Source organism: Caretta caretta, chromosome 14, assembly GCF_965140235.1.
Source record: "Caretta caretta isolate rCarCar2 chromosome 14, rCarCar1.hap1, whole genome shotgun sequence".
NCBI lineage: Eukaryota > Metazoa > Chordata > Testudines > Cheloniidae > Caretta > Caretta caretta.
The window spans coordinates 23,891,602-23,906,866 of NC_134219.1; the positions used below are offsets into that span (position 1 = coordinate 23,891,602).

A 15,265-nucleotide genomic window follows, 5' to 3' on the forward strand; every position below is an offset into this window, starting at 1 on the left:
TTCCAGTTGCACAAAACCGAACACCTTAGCCCTGCCCCTTCCTTGATGCCCTGCCCCTGCTCACTACATTTTCCTCCTCCCTCAGTGGCTCGATCTACCCTACCCTGACTCACTTTCACTGGGGCAGGTGTTGGAGTACGGGAAGGGGTGAGGGCTCTAAATGGGGGTGCGAGCTCTGGGGTGGGGCCAGAAATGAGGGGTTTGGGGTGCAGAAGGGAGTAAGGGCTCAAGCTGGGGAGGTGGGCTGTGGGGCTGAGGATGAGGGGCTTGGGGTGCAGGAGGAGGCTCCAGGCTGGGGGTGAGGCCAAGGGGTTCAGCTTGTGGGGAGGGGGCTCTGGGCTGGGGCAGGGGGTTGGGGTGCTGGAGGGGGTATGGGCTCTAGGCTGGTGGGTGCTGGCTGGGGACAAAGGGTTTGGGGTGCAGGAAAGGGCTCTGGGTTTGGAGGGGCTCAAGGCTGGGGGTTGGGATGTGAGCTTACCTTGAGTTGCTCCTGTTCAGCGGTGCAGCAGGGGGGATAAGGCAGGCTGCCTGCTTGTCTTAGGGCACCATGCTGCACCCTGAAAGTGGCCAGCAGGTCCAGCTCCTAAGCGAGGGGGAGTCGGGTCAGGATGCTCCACGGTGCGCCCTGCTCTTGGGTGCAGGCTCTGCCCCCCCCAGCGCACAGAGTCCCGTGGTCCCCCCAGCTATAAGCCAGACCTGCTGTCCGCTTCTGGGACGCAATGTGGTGCCCCAGGACGGGTAGGGGACTAGCCTGCCTTAGCTCTGCAGCACTGCCGACTGGACCTTTTAATTGCCTAGTCGGCGGTGCTGACTGGAGCTGCCAGGGTCCTTTTTCAACCGGGTGTTCTGGTCGAAAACCGGACACCTGGTCACCCTAATAACCTCTGAATATTCAGCCTGCATGGAGGACACTCCAGCCCCTCACTGCTCCTAGTGGTAACCAGGCTGCATGTGCACTATCCCCGTGGAGCAGCTGAGCATGCTGGAAGGGGTTGCAAGCACTTTGGAGGAACAGAATTCAGAATGACTGTGACAATTTGGAGAATTTGTTTGCAATCAATAAAATGTGCATTTGATTTTTCCTTCTTAGTTGTAGTACTTGTCTTAATTGAATTTCAAATACAAAATGGAGAGTAGCTGACTAGGCAGCTGTATAGCAGAAAAGGGTCTGGGTGTATATAATGGGCCACTAATCGAGTGAGTTAATAGTGTGGGGCTGTTATAATAAAGGCAAATGTCATTCTGGGTTGTATTAACATGAGTGTCGTATTGGATGAAGATGAGAGGTAACTGTTCTACTGTTTTTGGTGCTGGCGAGGCCTCAGCTGGAGTACTGTGTCCACTTCTGGGTCCCGCACTTTAAGAAAGATGTGGACAAGTTAGAGAGGAGAGCAACACAAACGACAAAAGGCAGAAAACCTGACCTATGGAGAAAGATTGAAATAATTATCAAGAGAAGAGAAGACCAAGGGGAAACGTAACAGTCTTTAAATATGTAAAAAGTTGTTATAAAGAGGGCAGTGATCAATTGTTCTCCATGTCCAAGGGTAGGACAAGAAAGTAATCTGATTAGTTTGCAGTAAGGGAGATTTAGGTTAGTTATTAGAAGAAAACTTTCTAACTATAAGGATAGTTAAGCACTAGAACAGGTTACTTGGAAAGGCCATGGAATCCTTTTCATTGGTGGCATTTAAGAACAAGTTAGATGCCTGTCAGGGTGATTCTCGATTTACTTAATCCTGTCTCAGCACAGGGTGGTGGACTAGGTGACCTCTTAAAGTCCTTTCCAGCCCTACATTTCTATAATTCTATGTTCCAGCCTAGAGCTGCAGGGGCAAAGCAGGACTTTCCCTGTAAATGGTATCCAGGCCAGGCACCGAAACTCAAAGCAGGGAGCCTGTCCCTTGTGCTGTCCATGGCTGCAAATCCGGCACCTTTATTCTCAATATTGAGTGTGTGCCAGCAGTGAACATGGGGTGTGGCAGACTGGGAGATGGTGGAGGGAATAACTGGAGGCTGGGAGAGGGGACAGGACAGATGGGTGAGGAACTGTTGGAAGAGTGCAAAGGGACCTGGGGCTAGCTGGGTAGAAGGTGCACAGGTCAATTCTGTGGAATGAATAACAGAAATCTTGTAGGAAAAGATCTTTCATTATATGATCACAGATGGCAAATGCCAGAATTCAGGTTAACTTTTTTAGAAGGCTTAATTTTGCAACCTTAATGTTCTCTTAACATTGTTTTTTGATATACAATTCCAAAAAATGGAGAAAAGGCAAATTTATAGAATGTTTGTGTGCTTCCATGGTGTTTTAAAAAGCCAGTGCAGAGGTTATAAACTTGTGGTGCAGGGAGGGAAATGGAGCAGAATTAGGGGCATGGCTCTATATAGGTTTGCAACAATTAACCAAATCAGGGAGTCTTCTGGGGACTAGGAGGCTTTCCTGACCAGGAATATTTGATTTAACTAGAGTAACGTCTTTCAGTTAAATCTAATTCAAGTGGAAAGCATTAATGAAAAGAGAAATTGGCAAATTTGTTTTTGCCCAATGTAAAACTAATTGGAGTCTAAAGCCTTTAACATAGGGCTGGTCCACACACAAGCTTGCAGTGGTTTGAACTAAATGGGTTTTGCTTTTGCAGATCAGTGGACTCTATTCTAAAATAATTTGTCCACTTAAATTTGTAGCTAAATAACTAAAATTCTAGTGTAATCAAAGGCTGTTTTACAGTAAGATTTAAAATGGTCTTTTTTGATCTTGAGGGCCTGAACTTGCAGCCCTTTTGTGTCCTCTATGTGAGCAAAGGTTTTAGGATCAGGCCTTACATAGTACTAGAGCTGGCTGAAAAAATTAGATTTTATTCTTTTTATTTTGCAAAAATTTCCCCAAGAATTCATCTTGTTAAATAAAAATTTGGAAAATTTCTACTACATCTACACAGTACTTTCATATTTTAACAGCATTTTCTCCCTCAAAGTCCAATTAAGTGTCTTCCAACAACATTCACTTTCTCCTAGGGAGAAAAATCACTTGAAACCCCCTGCTCAAGATAGGAGGTTGCACATTTAATTCCTTTTTGGAATTATACAGCAAAAACCTCCTTTCTGGGGAGGTGGGGGGAGAAGAAAGTGTTTATACCACCTTCCTCTTGGTATCTCTTAGGACCAGTATAGTTTCTTTAGAAGGATGCTGAATGCCATACTGCTGAACAAATACTATGTCCAGTGATTAAGCCTGCAGAGAAAGAGCAACTTAATTTTATTTTAGATATTTTTAGCTGGCATTACAGAAAGTATATGTATACAGCAACTAGTTAAATTCTTGCCTCTGCAGTAGCCCGTTATGCCATAAATGCCAGTATGTGTGAGGGAAGACTTACTCTCTGGCAAGTGTACTTCATATGGCATTAGTTCTTTGAATATGCATAAGAAAATTTAGTAGGAAATGGCAAATGAAATATAATAGCTCTGCTTCTAGCTACAGTAACTGGGTAAAACCATTTCCATGAACTGAGTGTTTAGTTAAACTAACACATATAATTAATATGGGATATAGCTTGCAGCTGGAAAAATGCAGACTTGCTAACACTTGCATTTGTTTGTTTGCAATGAACAGCCCGAATCACCTAAACCCGTGAAACATCAGGCAAGTGTTTTTCTTTATGCTTCTAAGTTTATATGGATTAATTCATATATTTCCAACTATTTTTGTATGATGAGATGAGCGATCAATTTTAAATGTCTGTATACAACTAATTTGGTGGCATGTTTATCACGAAGTGGTGACAGACTAGTACAAGTATGCAACTAAGTAATCTGAGCAAAATGTATTTATTCATTTTCTACAAAAGCACTGACTAGTAACAGACTTTGAATTATACTAGCTTGCAATGCTCCAGGATAAAATCTGGTATCTCTGTCCTACAGTTGCCAACACAGATTGAAGCTATTCCAGAAGATTTCTCTCCCCCCCCCCATGACATAATGTCATTTTCTTAAAATATCCTATTAATCTTCTGGAGTGCTTTCAATAGTCACTGGGAGATAGATGCTGATTCCAGGAGACTCCAGGCCAATCCTGGAGGCTTGGCAACCCTAATCTGTCCTGAAGCAAAAGCGCCATCTTTACCACCAATTTAAATCCTCCACCTCGCTGTGTGCCCTTGGTAAATGTACTGTGGAGATTTTAATGCAGAATACTTTGGCATTACTAAGTGATGTGCATAAGAAATTATTTAAATTAAACTAATGGAAACGTAAATGCACATTAATCCTAAAAGCTTGGGTGCTTGAATGTGTTATAGCTGCTCAGGTTACACATTGATATGATATTCTTCACAACAGTACAGGGTTTGGGAAAACCAAGACTTCCTCTGAAGTGCAAATCTGCCATGACTTGCTATAACCTGACCCAACAGTTTAGTGGCTGCTCAGTCCTGTATGGGCTGAAATCTTCAGAGTGTGCTTGAGCTACTCTTATTTCTCAGGCTTTCTGGAGTCATCATGACAATGATGATTCCTGACGGAGGAAGGAGTAGGGAAGCAATAATGCTTGAGTTTTAACCCCTCCCCTTTCTTATGCCATGATGGAGCACTGCTGAGCTGTCAGTGGGGATGTCTGGACTCCCATCTACAGAACGTGGTGTGATCTCTACTGCTTTAATTAACAGAAATGGGGAGTTAAGGGTAAAATTGGGACTCCCTAATGCAGAAGGAAAAGCACACCAGACAAAGTATACGCTCTAATCCAAGGGTTCTCAAAACTGGGGGTCATTCCCCTCAGAGGGTCGCAAGGTTATTACTTGGGGAGTTGTGAGCTGTCAGCCTCCATCCCAAACCCCGCTTTGCCTCCAGCATTTATAATAGTGTTACTTTTTTAATATTTAATTTATAAGGGGGGTTGCACTCATAGGCTTGCTGTGTGAAAGGGGTCACCAATACAAAAGTTTGAGAATAACTGCTCTGATCACTTCTTTCAGGAGGTAAGTTTGTGTCTGTCATGGTCACCAGGATTATATAAAGGTAACATTTTCAAAAGCACCTAAGTCCCACTTTCAAAATACATAGATATTTAAGTGCCTAAATCTCATTGAAAATCAACAGAACACGAGCAATTCTGAAATTTTACTTGAAGTCTTTACTCAAGTGCTTCTTTGCTGTAAAACCAGAAACTAATGAATACTGTTTAGATGGATTGCTTTTTTTGCCAATGGACCTGTTCACATCAGGATTAAAAAATGTCCAATTATGTTCATATTTTAAATGCATCAATAGGAGTATTTTAAATTCTAATCCGGAATTGTTGGTATATTGCATAAATCATAACCATTAACATTTTGTTTCACTGTCATTTTGAACTACAGAGTGGATCCCTGTTGTATGTGAGTAGCATGTAGCTCCCTGTCTCTCACCCAGATTTCACAATGAACCAAATCACTGGGATGCTGGTTTTCTAAAACTGAGATAACAGTATCTCTTGTCCTTGCTCTAACATTGCTTTATTGATCTGCATGAATTTATTGCATGACTTCACTTTTCACAATATCTTGATGCTGCTTTTTCCAAGATCTATTTGACTGTATAAGTAGGGGAATCTAGCCCAATCTTGCCTTCATTCTAAAATCTTGGTGGAATGTTTCTGAATAGGATAATTGATTTCATAAAATTAATTGAATTTAATCTATAATTTAAAACTATTAAATCTATTTTAAAACTTACGAAGAGAATATGTTTAGTAGTCTGTGATAAGTTCCTTCTTACCTAGTCATGAATACCAAAAACTTCAACGAGGAAAAAACATTATAGCTTTTTAGGCTGTAATCAAGTTTCTCCTCTTTACCATTCCTCACCACTCCTATCCTAATTCTTAAAGAACAGTGACAAATAAGTTCTAATTCTGCTTTCTACTGAACAGTTTTCCCAACCTGTGTACTTCAAACATTCAAAATCCCCTGAATAGAGATCAACACTCTCTATAAATTAAGTATCAATACAGTTTCTCCAAACTAAAATGGAGGCTATTACATTTTAGGTCATTCTGAAATGATATATAATGCAAATGTTTCCCCTTATCAGACCAAACCATTACTTTGTGCTTCTGATATTTTTACTTTGGTTGCTCTTAGGTAGACTTTGAAGTATGTACAGCACAGGTCTTTAGTACTCGGCTCTTTCAGTGGTAACACAGTGTGCTGCCTTTAGACCAAAATTTTGAAACCAATATCTGTTGTTTCCAGGCTGAGTAGAAACTGAAATATCAGTGAGCTTCAGTGAGCAACCACTTGTGTGCATCCTTTTGTGAAAGGTGTTGGCTTACTTCATTTCACATCTTTAATTTAGTCTGTTTCATGCTGAGTACAAAAAGGTGAGCAGGCTTCTCTGTCTAACCGTCCCTGACATCTGCTAACGATGAATGCGCAAAAACATGAACAAGATGCTGCCCACTACCATCTGGATCAGAGATTCTGAACAAGCTATTTAGACAGTATATAAAAAGACAGGCCAGTATTACAAACACTTTACACTGAGTAGGTGCTAAAATTTTTTCTCAGAGTTGGTTTCTGTTGGTACAGTGTTGAACACTTTTTTTCTTTTTAAAACACTGGGAACGGAGTACAATATTTGTGTGGGTCCTCCGTAAATGTTCAGTTGTTAGTCTGGGAGACTACTCTGAATGTTTTTAGGAACTCTAGGATTCAAAGGATATACAGTTCTAAAGGAAATCTGTTTTTGAAGTGGATCATACTTTGTGCAGTCTACCTGAGGTCAAGTAACAGATCAAGAATGAGCAGGAATCAGTTTTCAACAAATCTGGTATATGTTACAACTTAAAAATAAAAGCATCTAACAGGTATTAATCAAAGTGAGTTTTAAAAAATAGTTTGTGTAATCATTGACATATGTAAGGACTAACAGAGGTGTGCGATGTCTCTCATTGTCAGTTGTTCGTTCAGTCCAGGAGTTTTACTCCTCAGTGTGCTATAAATGGTAAATGATTGGAAAAAGCAGATTTATGAACACTAATTTTGTGATTACATTCCAGAGACATAATTCCACTTTTTGTTACCATCCTTTGGGGCAGGAAATAGTATCACATCTTCCAAACACTTGCTACTTCTGTGGGCTCATGGATGCAGCACAGACCTGGTTATACTAGCCAGATCTTCTAATGGGCAGTAATTTAAAAGGCTCTTTTTCAGGTCCTTAAGGTACTTGCTCCTTATGAATTCTAAATTCACTATCTTAAACTTCAGGAAGCTTTAAAACAATTGGGTTTTATAAATAATAGTACAGCTATGTACAGCAAATGTTGACTGGCTGTGTAAATTTGAAAATAATTAATCTTACAATTTGGTATTATTCAATTTCACTTATGCCATTTGTGTCATATTTACTCCAGCTCAGAGTACATTGAAATACCACAAATTCTGTCCAAAATCTCAAGTTAGCTATGAGAATCAACAGCTTGCTGACTGATGGTGCATGCTAAAGCACCTGCTGTCCTATATGTTTCTGGTTTATATAGAGATCATTAACCATCCTAAAGATCTAATTTGCAGAAACATCTTACACAGAAATCCAAAGATTATGCATTACTTTGTCAAATTGTTTTCCCCCTGCAAAAACAGCATATGGGCTTTACTCTGACTTCTGTGCCTAATTCATTAGCCCTGAACTTGAATTCACTTTTTTATGTTCAGTGTTTCTAACATCAGCCCACCTAAGCTCGGTCACTCTTCTATGCAATAGATGCCATCTTCTCTATTCCAGTGAAGAGTGTCAACAGAGCAAGGAATCAAACAAATAAAAGGCAACGTATTTGAAGATCTTGTCACGCACCTGGGGTAAAATGATCAGAAAGGAAACAAAATCAGGGACAGTCTGACATACACATGGGTTTCATATAAGTTTGCTTTTGTGTTTGTGTGGTTTTCTTAGGGGGAGCTGGAACGTCAGCTTCTGCAGGCGAACCCCATTCTGGAATCCTTTGGGAATGCAAAGACTGTGAAAAATGACAACTCTTCCCGTTTTGTAAGTTTAAAAAAAAATCCAAAACCTGGATGGTTGTTCACAAAAATATACATTTTTACCTATTCATAGGCATAGCTCTCTGTGAGAACCTACCTTATTGGTATTGGAAGTTTCCTTTACACACTACCTTCTTGAATTCAACTGAAGTTTGTATATTGAAACTTTGAAGTCTTATTCCAATACTGTATACAGCATATTTAATTTTCTAGAGATGCTATGGTTGCAATGTGGTAGGCAAACACTTGCTTTAATACAAAACTCCTAGGCTCATCTATCCCTGAGTAGACCATTGTCCTGTTTACATGAGATGCGTATTGGTAAACTTTTTCCCCAGATGGCAGTGTGTCCTGCACATAGCCTATGACACAAGGTAGTAATTACACAATAGACCTGAACTGTGGCTTATGTACAGAGTAGTTAGTGAATTACCTAACTGCATATCATTTGAGAGCCCATAGCAACTATTTTATAGCTATTCCTCCCATTCCCTCACAACTTTAGACACCAAATGGTTATGACTGAATATCCAGCTTTGAGATCAACTTGGTTTAGAATTTCATGGGTTTGTCAGTCTTAAAGGGATGTCAACTTAAAAAACAAAAATCATGCTTTTGTGTGGATTTTTCACTTACTGTTGAGTAAAATCTAAGATTATGATTGAAAGACTGGAGAGCTGTCTATGCATAGAGCACTTGTGTAATCAGTTTAAAATGTTTCCCATGTCACCTTCTGTTTTTAGAGGTCTTTCAAATATCAATAGGGGAGAGGAAAAGCATTTTCTTTGGTTTTACACTTATACTTTACAAACTGGTAGGGCAACTCAAGGCATGGATAGAAACTCTTCTTAACTCTTTTTCTTAACCTCAGAATGGGGTTCCAGTTTATATATAAACCCCAGAATGGTTAAAGAAGCTGTGCTCTTGCTAAAGTGTAACCTAAATTTTACAGAGCAAATAAAACTTTTATATCTGTCTTACAAAATCGGCAGTGAAGTTTTGAGTAAGAATTCACTTTGAACAACTTTATGGCCTTTACTGTCTTGGTTAGATCCTTTAAATAGTTCCTATCAATCAAAAGCTAGGAAGGACACCACAGAAATGCAAGTTTGAAAATTCTTAAAGCCACATTATTTACAGTAATGGTTGGTATTCAGATGTGTTGGATATAAACTTCATAATCTCAACAGATTTCAGCTGCCCAGTAATTCCATTTTATTTCATTTCTTGGATTCCTCGAAGACTACTAATTTAATGAACATACTTTTTTATGAAAGCTGTAAAGCATCTGTTTTGCATTTTTTTTCTTTAAGTTTGCATTGCCATTGTGAACATAGTCACTCAAGTGGCTCTGGCCGTATTTTTATAAAGCAGTAAGTATAATGCACTCCAGATGGTGCCTTCAGTAGTCTTCAATAATAAGGATTTAAAAGGAAATGACAGAAATTCTCCCACAAAAGGAAAATGCAGCATGAATTCTTTTATCTCTAGATTTGAAGTGTAGTGCCTTGTTACTTAGCACAAAAACCAGCAGCCTCTCCCAACTTTCTGTAATTTAATAGCAGAGAGTACTGTAGTGAAGTTGTCAGGGCTACACTCCTACAAAATATACAGTTCTTATGTTAGATAGTATACCAGGAAGTAAAATTCCAACTTCCCTATCTTTTTACCTGTTATAGTCTTTTGGTTGTAGTTTTAATCGAATTTGGGATTGCAGACCCCACAGAACAGGTTTCTTGCCATCTTTTTTGCTTGTGTATGTTGTAAACAGAACTAAACTAGTTGTCAAATTGGAAAATACATTGTGATCCATTAGCCTTTATTTGTTCACTTGGTGGTTTGATAAATTCAGTAATGCACAGCCTATCATCCAGTCACTGGTTTGAAGGTTCTGCTTTTTCAGTTATTGCTTGAATATCTGTGACTTGGGTCTTCTCATAGTATTTCTGTGTTTTCAAATTTGAGTGGCATATCTGGAATATTCTGTTCTTATAGCAGATGGTGTGGCATCTACTTGTAAGTTTCAAAAAGCTGTCACTGTAGACTTACTAGTGCGGTACAGACTCTCTAATCTGTTTTGACATAAATTAAACAAGAAGTCAGTTCATTCATCTTTTTATTCTTAACATTTCCAGAAAGCTATATATTTTTCCTAATGAAAGAAACAGATATGTTCACCATACATCATGCCTGTTACCTGTCTCAAAGTGAGCTTATTGAGTATTCTGATCTTCTGTGCAGTGATGTCTGAGACCAAACTTTGGCCGTTATCAGCTTGCACATCTTTCATACATTTTAAAATTAGCTTCAGGGCTAGATTCACAGTTGTGGAGGCTGAAGTTCTCCCAGTTTAACCACAATTTTTTATATGATTAACAGAGCACAGTGGCATATTTTTGGGAGCTTTCAAGTAAACTTAAACCTGACTAGGACATTGTTCTGTAGTACTTCTAGGCCCAGTTTTCATGCATGTGTGTCCAAAAGTTAAACCTCTGAACCCAGATTTAGACACCATTTGAGGGAGTCAACTTGAAGGTAAGGTCCCTAACTGGAGTTGCATTGTTTACTCTGTGCTATAATTCTTCCTGTAACCACTTAAATTGTACAATAGAGCAATAAGATAACTAAGCACATAAGCATGCCAGTCTGTGCATTCTTTGGACTTTCTAAGCAATCCATAATGTTTGGGGTATTGGATGGATCAAGTGATGCACTGAGGTTTTTATCTCTAAAAGACTGATTCAGGTGTGGCTTGTGCTATGTGAATGGCAGATGCGGTATCAAAAGATTTGGTCATCTCAGTCTAGTTCCTACTTGGCACATCTCTACATTGCACTCTGTAGACATGTCCTGATACTAGGAAAATGTGTTGTATTGCCAACAAGATGGCACATCTCATTGTAAAACTAATGTAGACAAGGCAAGTGGTGGTTTCATCTTGAACAGTTGCATAGAGGTCAAACTATTCCCTATCTTGTCTAAACACTGGATTTATGAAAAGCCATCTTATTTTAAAAATTACACCTTTTTTTCTTTCCCTAGTGTAGATATGACCTTGTCAGAGTGACTTGAATGGGTGCAGAGAATGAATTCACTCCACTGGAGGTGTGCCTTCAAGTCAGGATGGAGACTCGTTCAGGAGAAAGTTTATACTGCTGTTGCCAGCCTTTCAACTTCTAGCGTCTTTCATCAGCATTAAAATTAAATGACCTTTTAGGAAAACCTTTCTTTCATAACAATATAAAAGGTGTCTATCTGGGTTACACACTGACCTTATTTTGAGACTCTGAAAAACTGCAGTGTCTCTTTTTACAGTGCATCTCACTTTATAGTAGATTGCAACATTTTAATGGAATACAACTGAAAGTGTATGAATGATGTGAATGAATGATATCTTGCTACTATTATCTGTATTAAATACTTATCACCTATGATGCAAATGTTACCTAATACAGTAGAATTTCAGAGTTATGAACACCAGGGTTAAAAAATGACTAGTCAACCACACACCTCATTTGGAACCAAAAGTACACAATCAGGCACAGGCAAGGGTGGGCAGGGGAGAGAGGGAAAGCAAATGCACTAGAGTGTTGTGTTAAACGCAAACTACTCAAATAAAGGGAAAGCAGCATTTTTCTTCTGCATAGTAAAGTTTCAAAGCTGTGCTAAGTCAATGTTGAGTTGTAAACGTTTGAAAAAACAACCACAATGTTGTGTTCAGAGTTATGAACATTCTCCATTCCCGAGATGTTTGTAACTCTGAGGTTCTACTGTATGCCTTTTTTTAAATGAGAGAGATGTTTTAACATAAACAATTTTTTTTTAAAGTTGTCTTTCTTTTCCAGGGCAAGTTCATTAGAATTAACTTTGATGTTACGGGTTATATTGTTGGGGCCAACATTGAGACCTGTATCCTGCTTCAGCAGTGCAATGTCGGTTAAAATATGAAGTGACTCACTCAGTCTTTTGTCTCTCTAACTTTGTGTATTGCTTAGAATTCTTTGTAATACATCATTAACACATTTGCAGGAAATAACATTTGGTGAACCTAGTGACATAAGTTATCATAGTGTGAATGCTTTCTTGGACTCTCAATCCTCCCTTTGATTCAAAACAGTTTATCATACTATCAAGAAGTCTGAGAATTTCCTTTTACTCTGAAATAAATTGGCACAAAATATAAGACTTTGTTTGAAATCTGCTAGATTGTGACTGTTCTGAAGGTATGACTGTGTGGTGTTTATTGGGAAAACCAATTAAGGTAAGCCAGTACTTCATAAAGTGATACTGGAAATGGCACCACCTTAATCAGCTGATCTCCGCCCTGTGTGTACCCATTGTCACAAGCACGATTTTTGTCTCGTTTGGGTCGCATAGGCAGCGCATCCAGGGGGGAAGGGGAGCTGTATTTTACTCATCCGAATATACCGACAGAATTAAGTTTCAACTGCAAGGCCAACTTCTGTCCCATTTTTGTTAATTACATCTGTGCAGTGCCTTTTGTTATATGAAGTCTAAGAATTCAGTTTTTGCTGAATGGTCTTGATTCCTATTTCTTCCATACTTCCAGATGATTACTTGTCTGTAGTATTCCATTTTGTTTTGTTGATAGTTGCTCTCCTTGCATTGTAATAGAAGAGTCAGGGTGTTAATCTCAGAGTTGAGTATGATCTCTGGAGGAATGGGATTAAGGCTCAAGTGCCTAAATCAATATGGTTCTTAAATCAGGTAGGTGTTACAACTCTAAGTATCTGTAAAAATCCAGGCTTATTGTCTAAATAGCTGAGCAGAATTATTTTGTTTAGCTTCATGAAAATTGGAGAATTTCGTGTCCAGTAGATAGAGAGAGAAGTTAGGTTTGTTCCAGATGGTACGTTACTGGGCTAAATTGATAGGTTACCTGTATCCTTTATAAAACAAAATTGTATTGCACTTCATTTCAATATTGAAAAATAAAAGGAATTAATCTGATATATGTACAGCATCCTGTATGAAGCAACCTCTCCATTTGCACAAACTTTGAAATTTAGAAAATGTTTATTTCTGTTAAACTCATTAAAGTGAGAGAAATGTGTAAACACTAACTTTAAAAAAACATTTTTGAAATGACAAGTGCCATACAGAATTTTGATGTCAAAATATTTAGACCGCACTTCTTTTTGGTGGCGTTTGAGGATTCAGCTATGCCGTTTTTGAAAGACCTTATTGAAAGCATGGTTTACTTTAGGATGCCAACTTGTGCATTGCAAGTGGTGGTGGTTGTTTTTACATAAGGGAAAGTCAACCAGCATCAAAGAAGTTAATTTGCTGGAATTACAAACTCAAACTTTTAATTTGACTGTGTTTTGAAACCTGTTTATATAAAGTTGCTGAGAGATTATAAAATGGAGCCCCAAAACTATTATAAGTGAGTGGGTTTAAACTAAAGCTTAAATTTCTGATTGAGACATCTAAAGGCTTGGGGTGAACTTACAAAATTGTTGAGACACCAGAATTTTCTTAAGATGAGAATAACAGTGTATATATGAATTATCAAATTTATCAAAAAAAAAAAATAAAAAATGAGGAGTCCTTGTGGCACCTTAGAGACTAACCAATTTATTTGGGCATTCCGCAAATCAGTGGCCCAAAATAAATTTGTTTGTCTCTTGTACCACAAGGACTCCTCTTTGTTTTTGCTGATACAGACTTAACACGGCTAGCACTCTGAAACCTATCAAATCTATGTTGGTTGAGCACGTCTGATGGTGTCTTCTCCCTGTCCCTCTTTCTGGACGCTTCTGAGGAATAATTGGTAACTTATTCAGTTAGACAGTATTGGGATCTTCATCCTCTCAACTAATATTACCATCATGGTGATCTTTGCCATGTTCTGGTACCTGGGGGTTTGTAACTCTGGCCTTTTTGGATCCTCAAATATGTTCTTACAGATCAGAGAAGGAGGAGGCACCAGATGATGCCAGATGACCCCTTTCCTTGCTGCAGTGTCAGTGCCCCCCCATCTTATTCCTCCTACTATTTTCCCATCTCTTTTCCTTTTATCTAATAAGCATCTGCCTTAGGTGGATGGACAAATCTAAACCTAACACTCTACCAAGCTGTTCATAACAAACTAGAAAGAGTTTCCAAAGTAGCCTGATCTATGTAAAAACCTTGTCTTCAACAGACTGGTCAGGGGAAATCAGAGCAACCCAGCCACCCTTTTCCAGAGTAAAGGGGATTAAAGCGTGGTTCAGGAGGGGCTAACTGGATTATGTGCTCTATGATCTTCCACCAACTAAACTTGAATCACCAGAGAGAGAGAGAAGCTGCATTTTCCTGTCTCTTTTTTTAAGCTCCTTTCCCCCCTTTATGTGCATCTTTTTTGTTTTAGAAGACAACAGTGTTAGACTTTACCAGAACCTGAGAGCTACCATGTAAATTGACTGACTCCAGTGAAGGTGTTTGTCATTTAAGAGATTTTTCAAGAAAGGATTTTTCCCTCTTAAAAAGACCTTACAACAAATATAGAAAGAGGGAGTAGGGAAAGCTTTTATAGTGAAAATTAATTCTAGTTTCTTAGTGTTCCTTTTATGTATGTGCGAGTAATGTTAGAACATTTTCTTGTTTGTGCAACAAGCAAAGCAAAGGATCTGGCAGCGGAGGCCTCAAACCCCAATTAACTACTAAATTAACATGGGGGTGAGGGGGAATTTAAGAGCTTCCTAAAAAAATCCCTATCTGATCCTCACAGTAGGCTTTTATGTCTCTTGCAAAAAACTAATAGAAAGGGAGAGATCTTGTTACAAGTATTAAAAGAATCATAATTGTTTGTCACTTCTTGAGGGTATAAATCCAGCACAGCAAGCACCAAATTTACCTGATGATAATTCTGCTTTTAATGTAACCCACTTTGTATAATTTTATGTTTTGAATTTCTCATGAAAAGATGCACATTGCAAGTTAAGATCCTTGACTATTCATGATCAGACTTGTTGGAAAAGTCTCGTGCTGTTCGTCAGGCCAAAGATGAACGAACATTTCATATCTTCTATCAACTGCTCTCTGGGGCAGGAGAACACCTAAAGTGTAAGTTACAAATCTAATCCTATCACCCTGTTCAGTTCTTATGTATACTGAATTTGCCATTTTTAGTGCTTGAGCTGTGAAGTTCCTGTATGCCGTGGGCTTGAAAGAGTAATTAATGATCAGAGATCTGAGGTATGAAAAGAAAACAGCTGGCTTTATTCTGAAATCAC

The 15,265-nt window shown here is 38.9% G+C and overlaps 1 protein-coding gene across 3 annotated transcripts in view; it reads left to right on the forward strand.

Moving 5' to 3' along the window:
- MYH10 (myosin heavy chain 10) overlaps positions 1-15,265 on the forward strand; it is a 136,557-nt gene that overhangs the window by 60,836 nt on the left and 60,456 nt on the right. The window contains exons 6-10 of one of the 3 annotated variants that reach the window (XM_048819248.2): positions 3,617-3,646; positions 5,364-5,381; positions 7,939-8,031; positions 11,873-11,936; positions 14,997-15,095. In XM_048819248.2, coding sequence (XP_048675205.1) covers positions 3,617-3,646; positions 5,364-5,381; positions 7,939-8,031; positions 11,873-11,936; positions 14,997-15,095 — 304 coding nt within the window. The remainder of the gene's footprint in view (positions 1-3,616; positions 3,647-5,363; positions 5,382-7,938; positions 8,032-11,872; positions 11,937-14,996; positions 15,096-15,265) is intronic. The other 2 variants (XM_048819249.2, XM_048819250.2) reach the window with 2 other exon arrangements.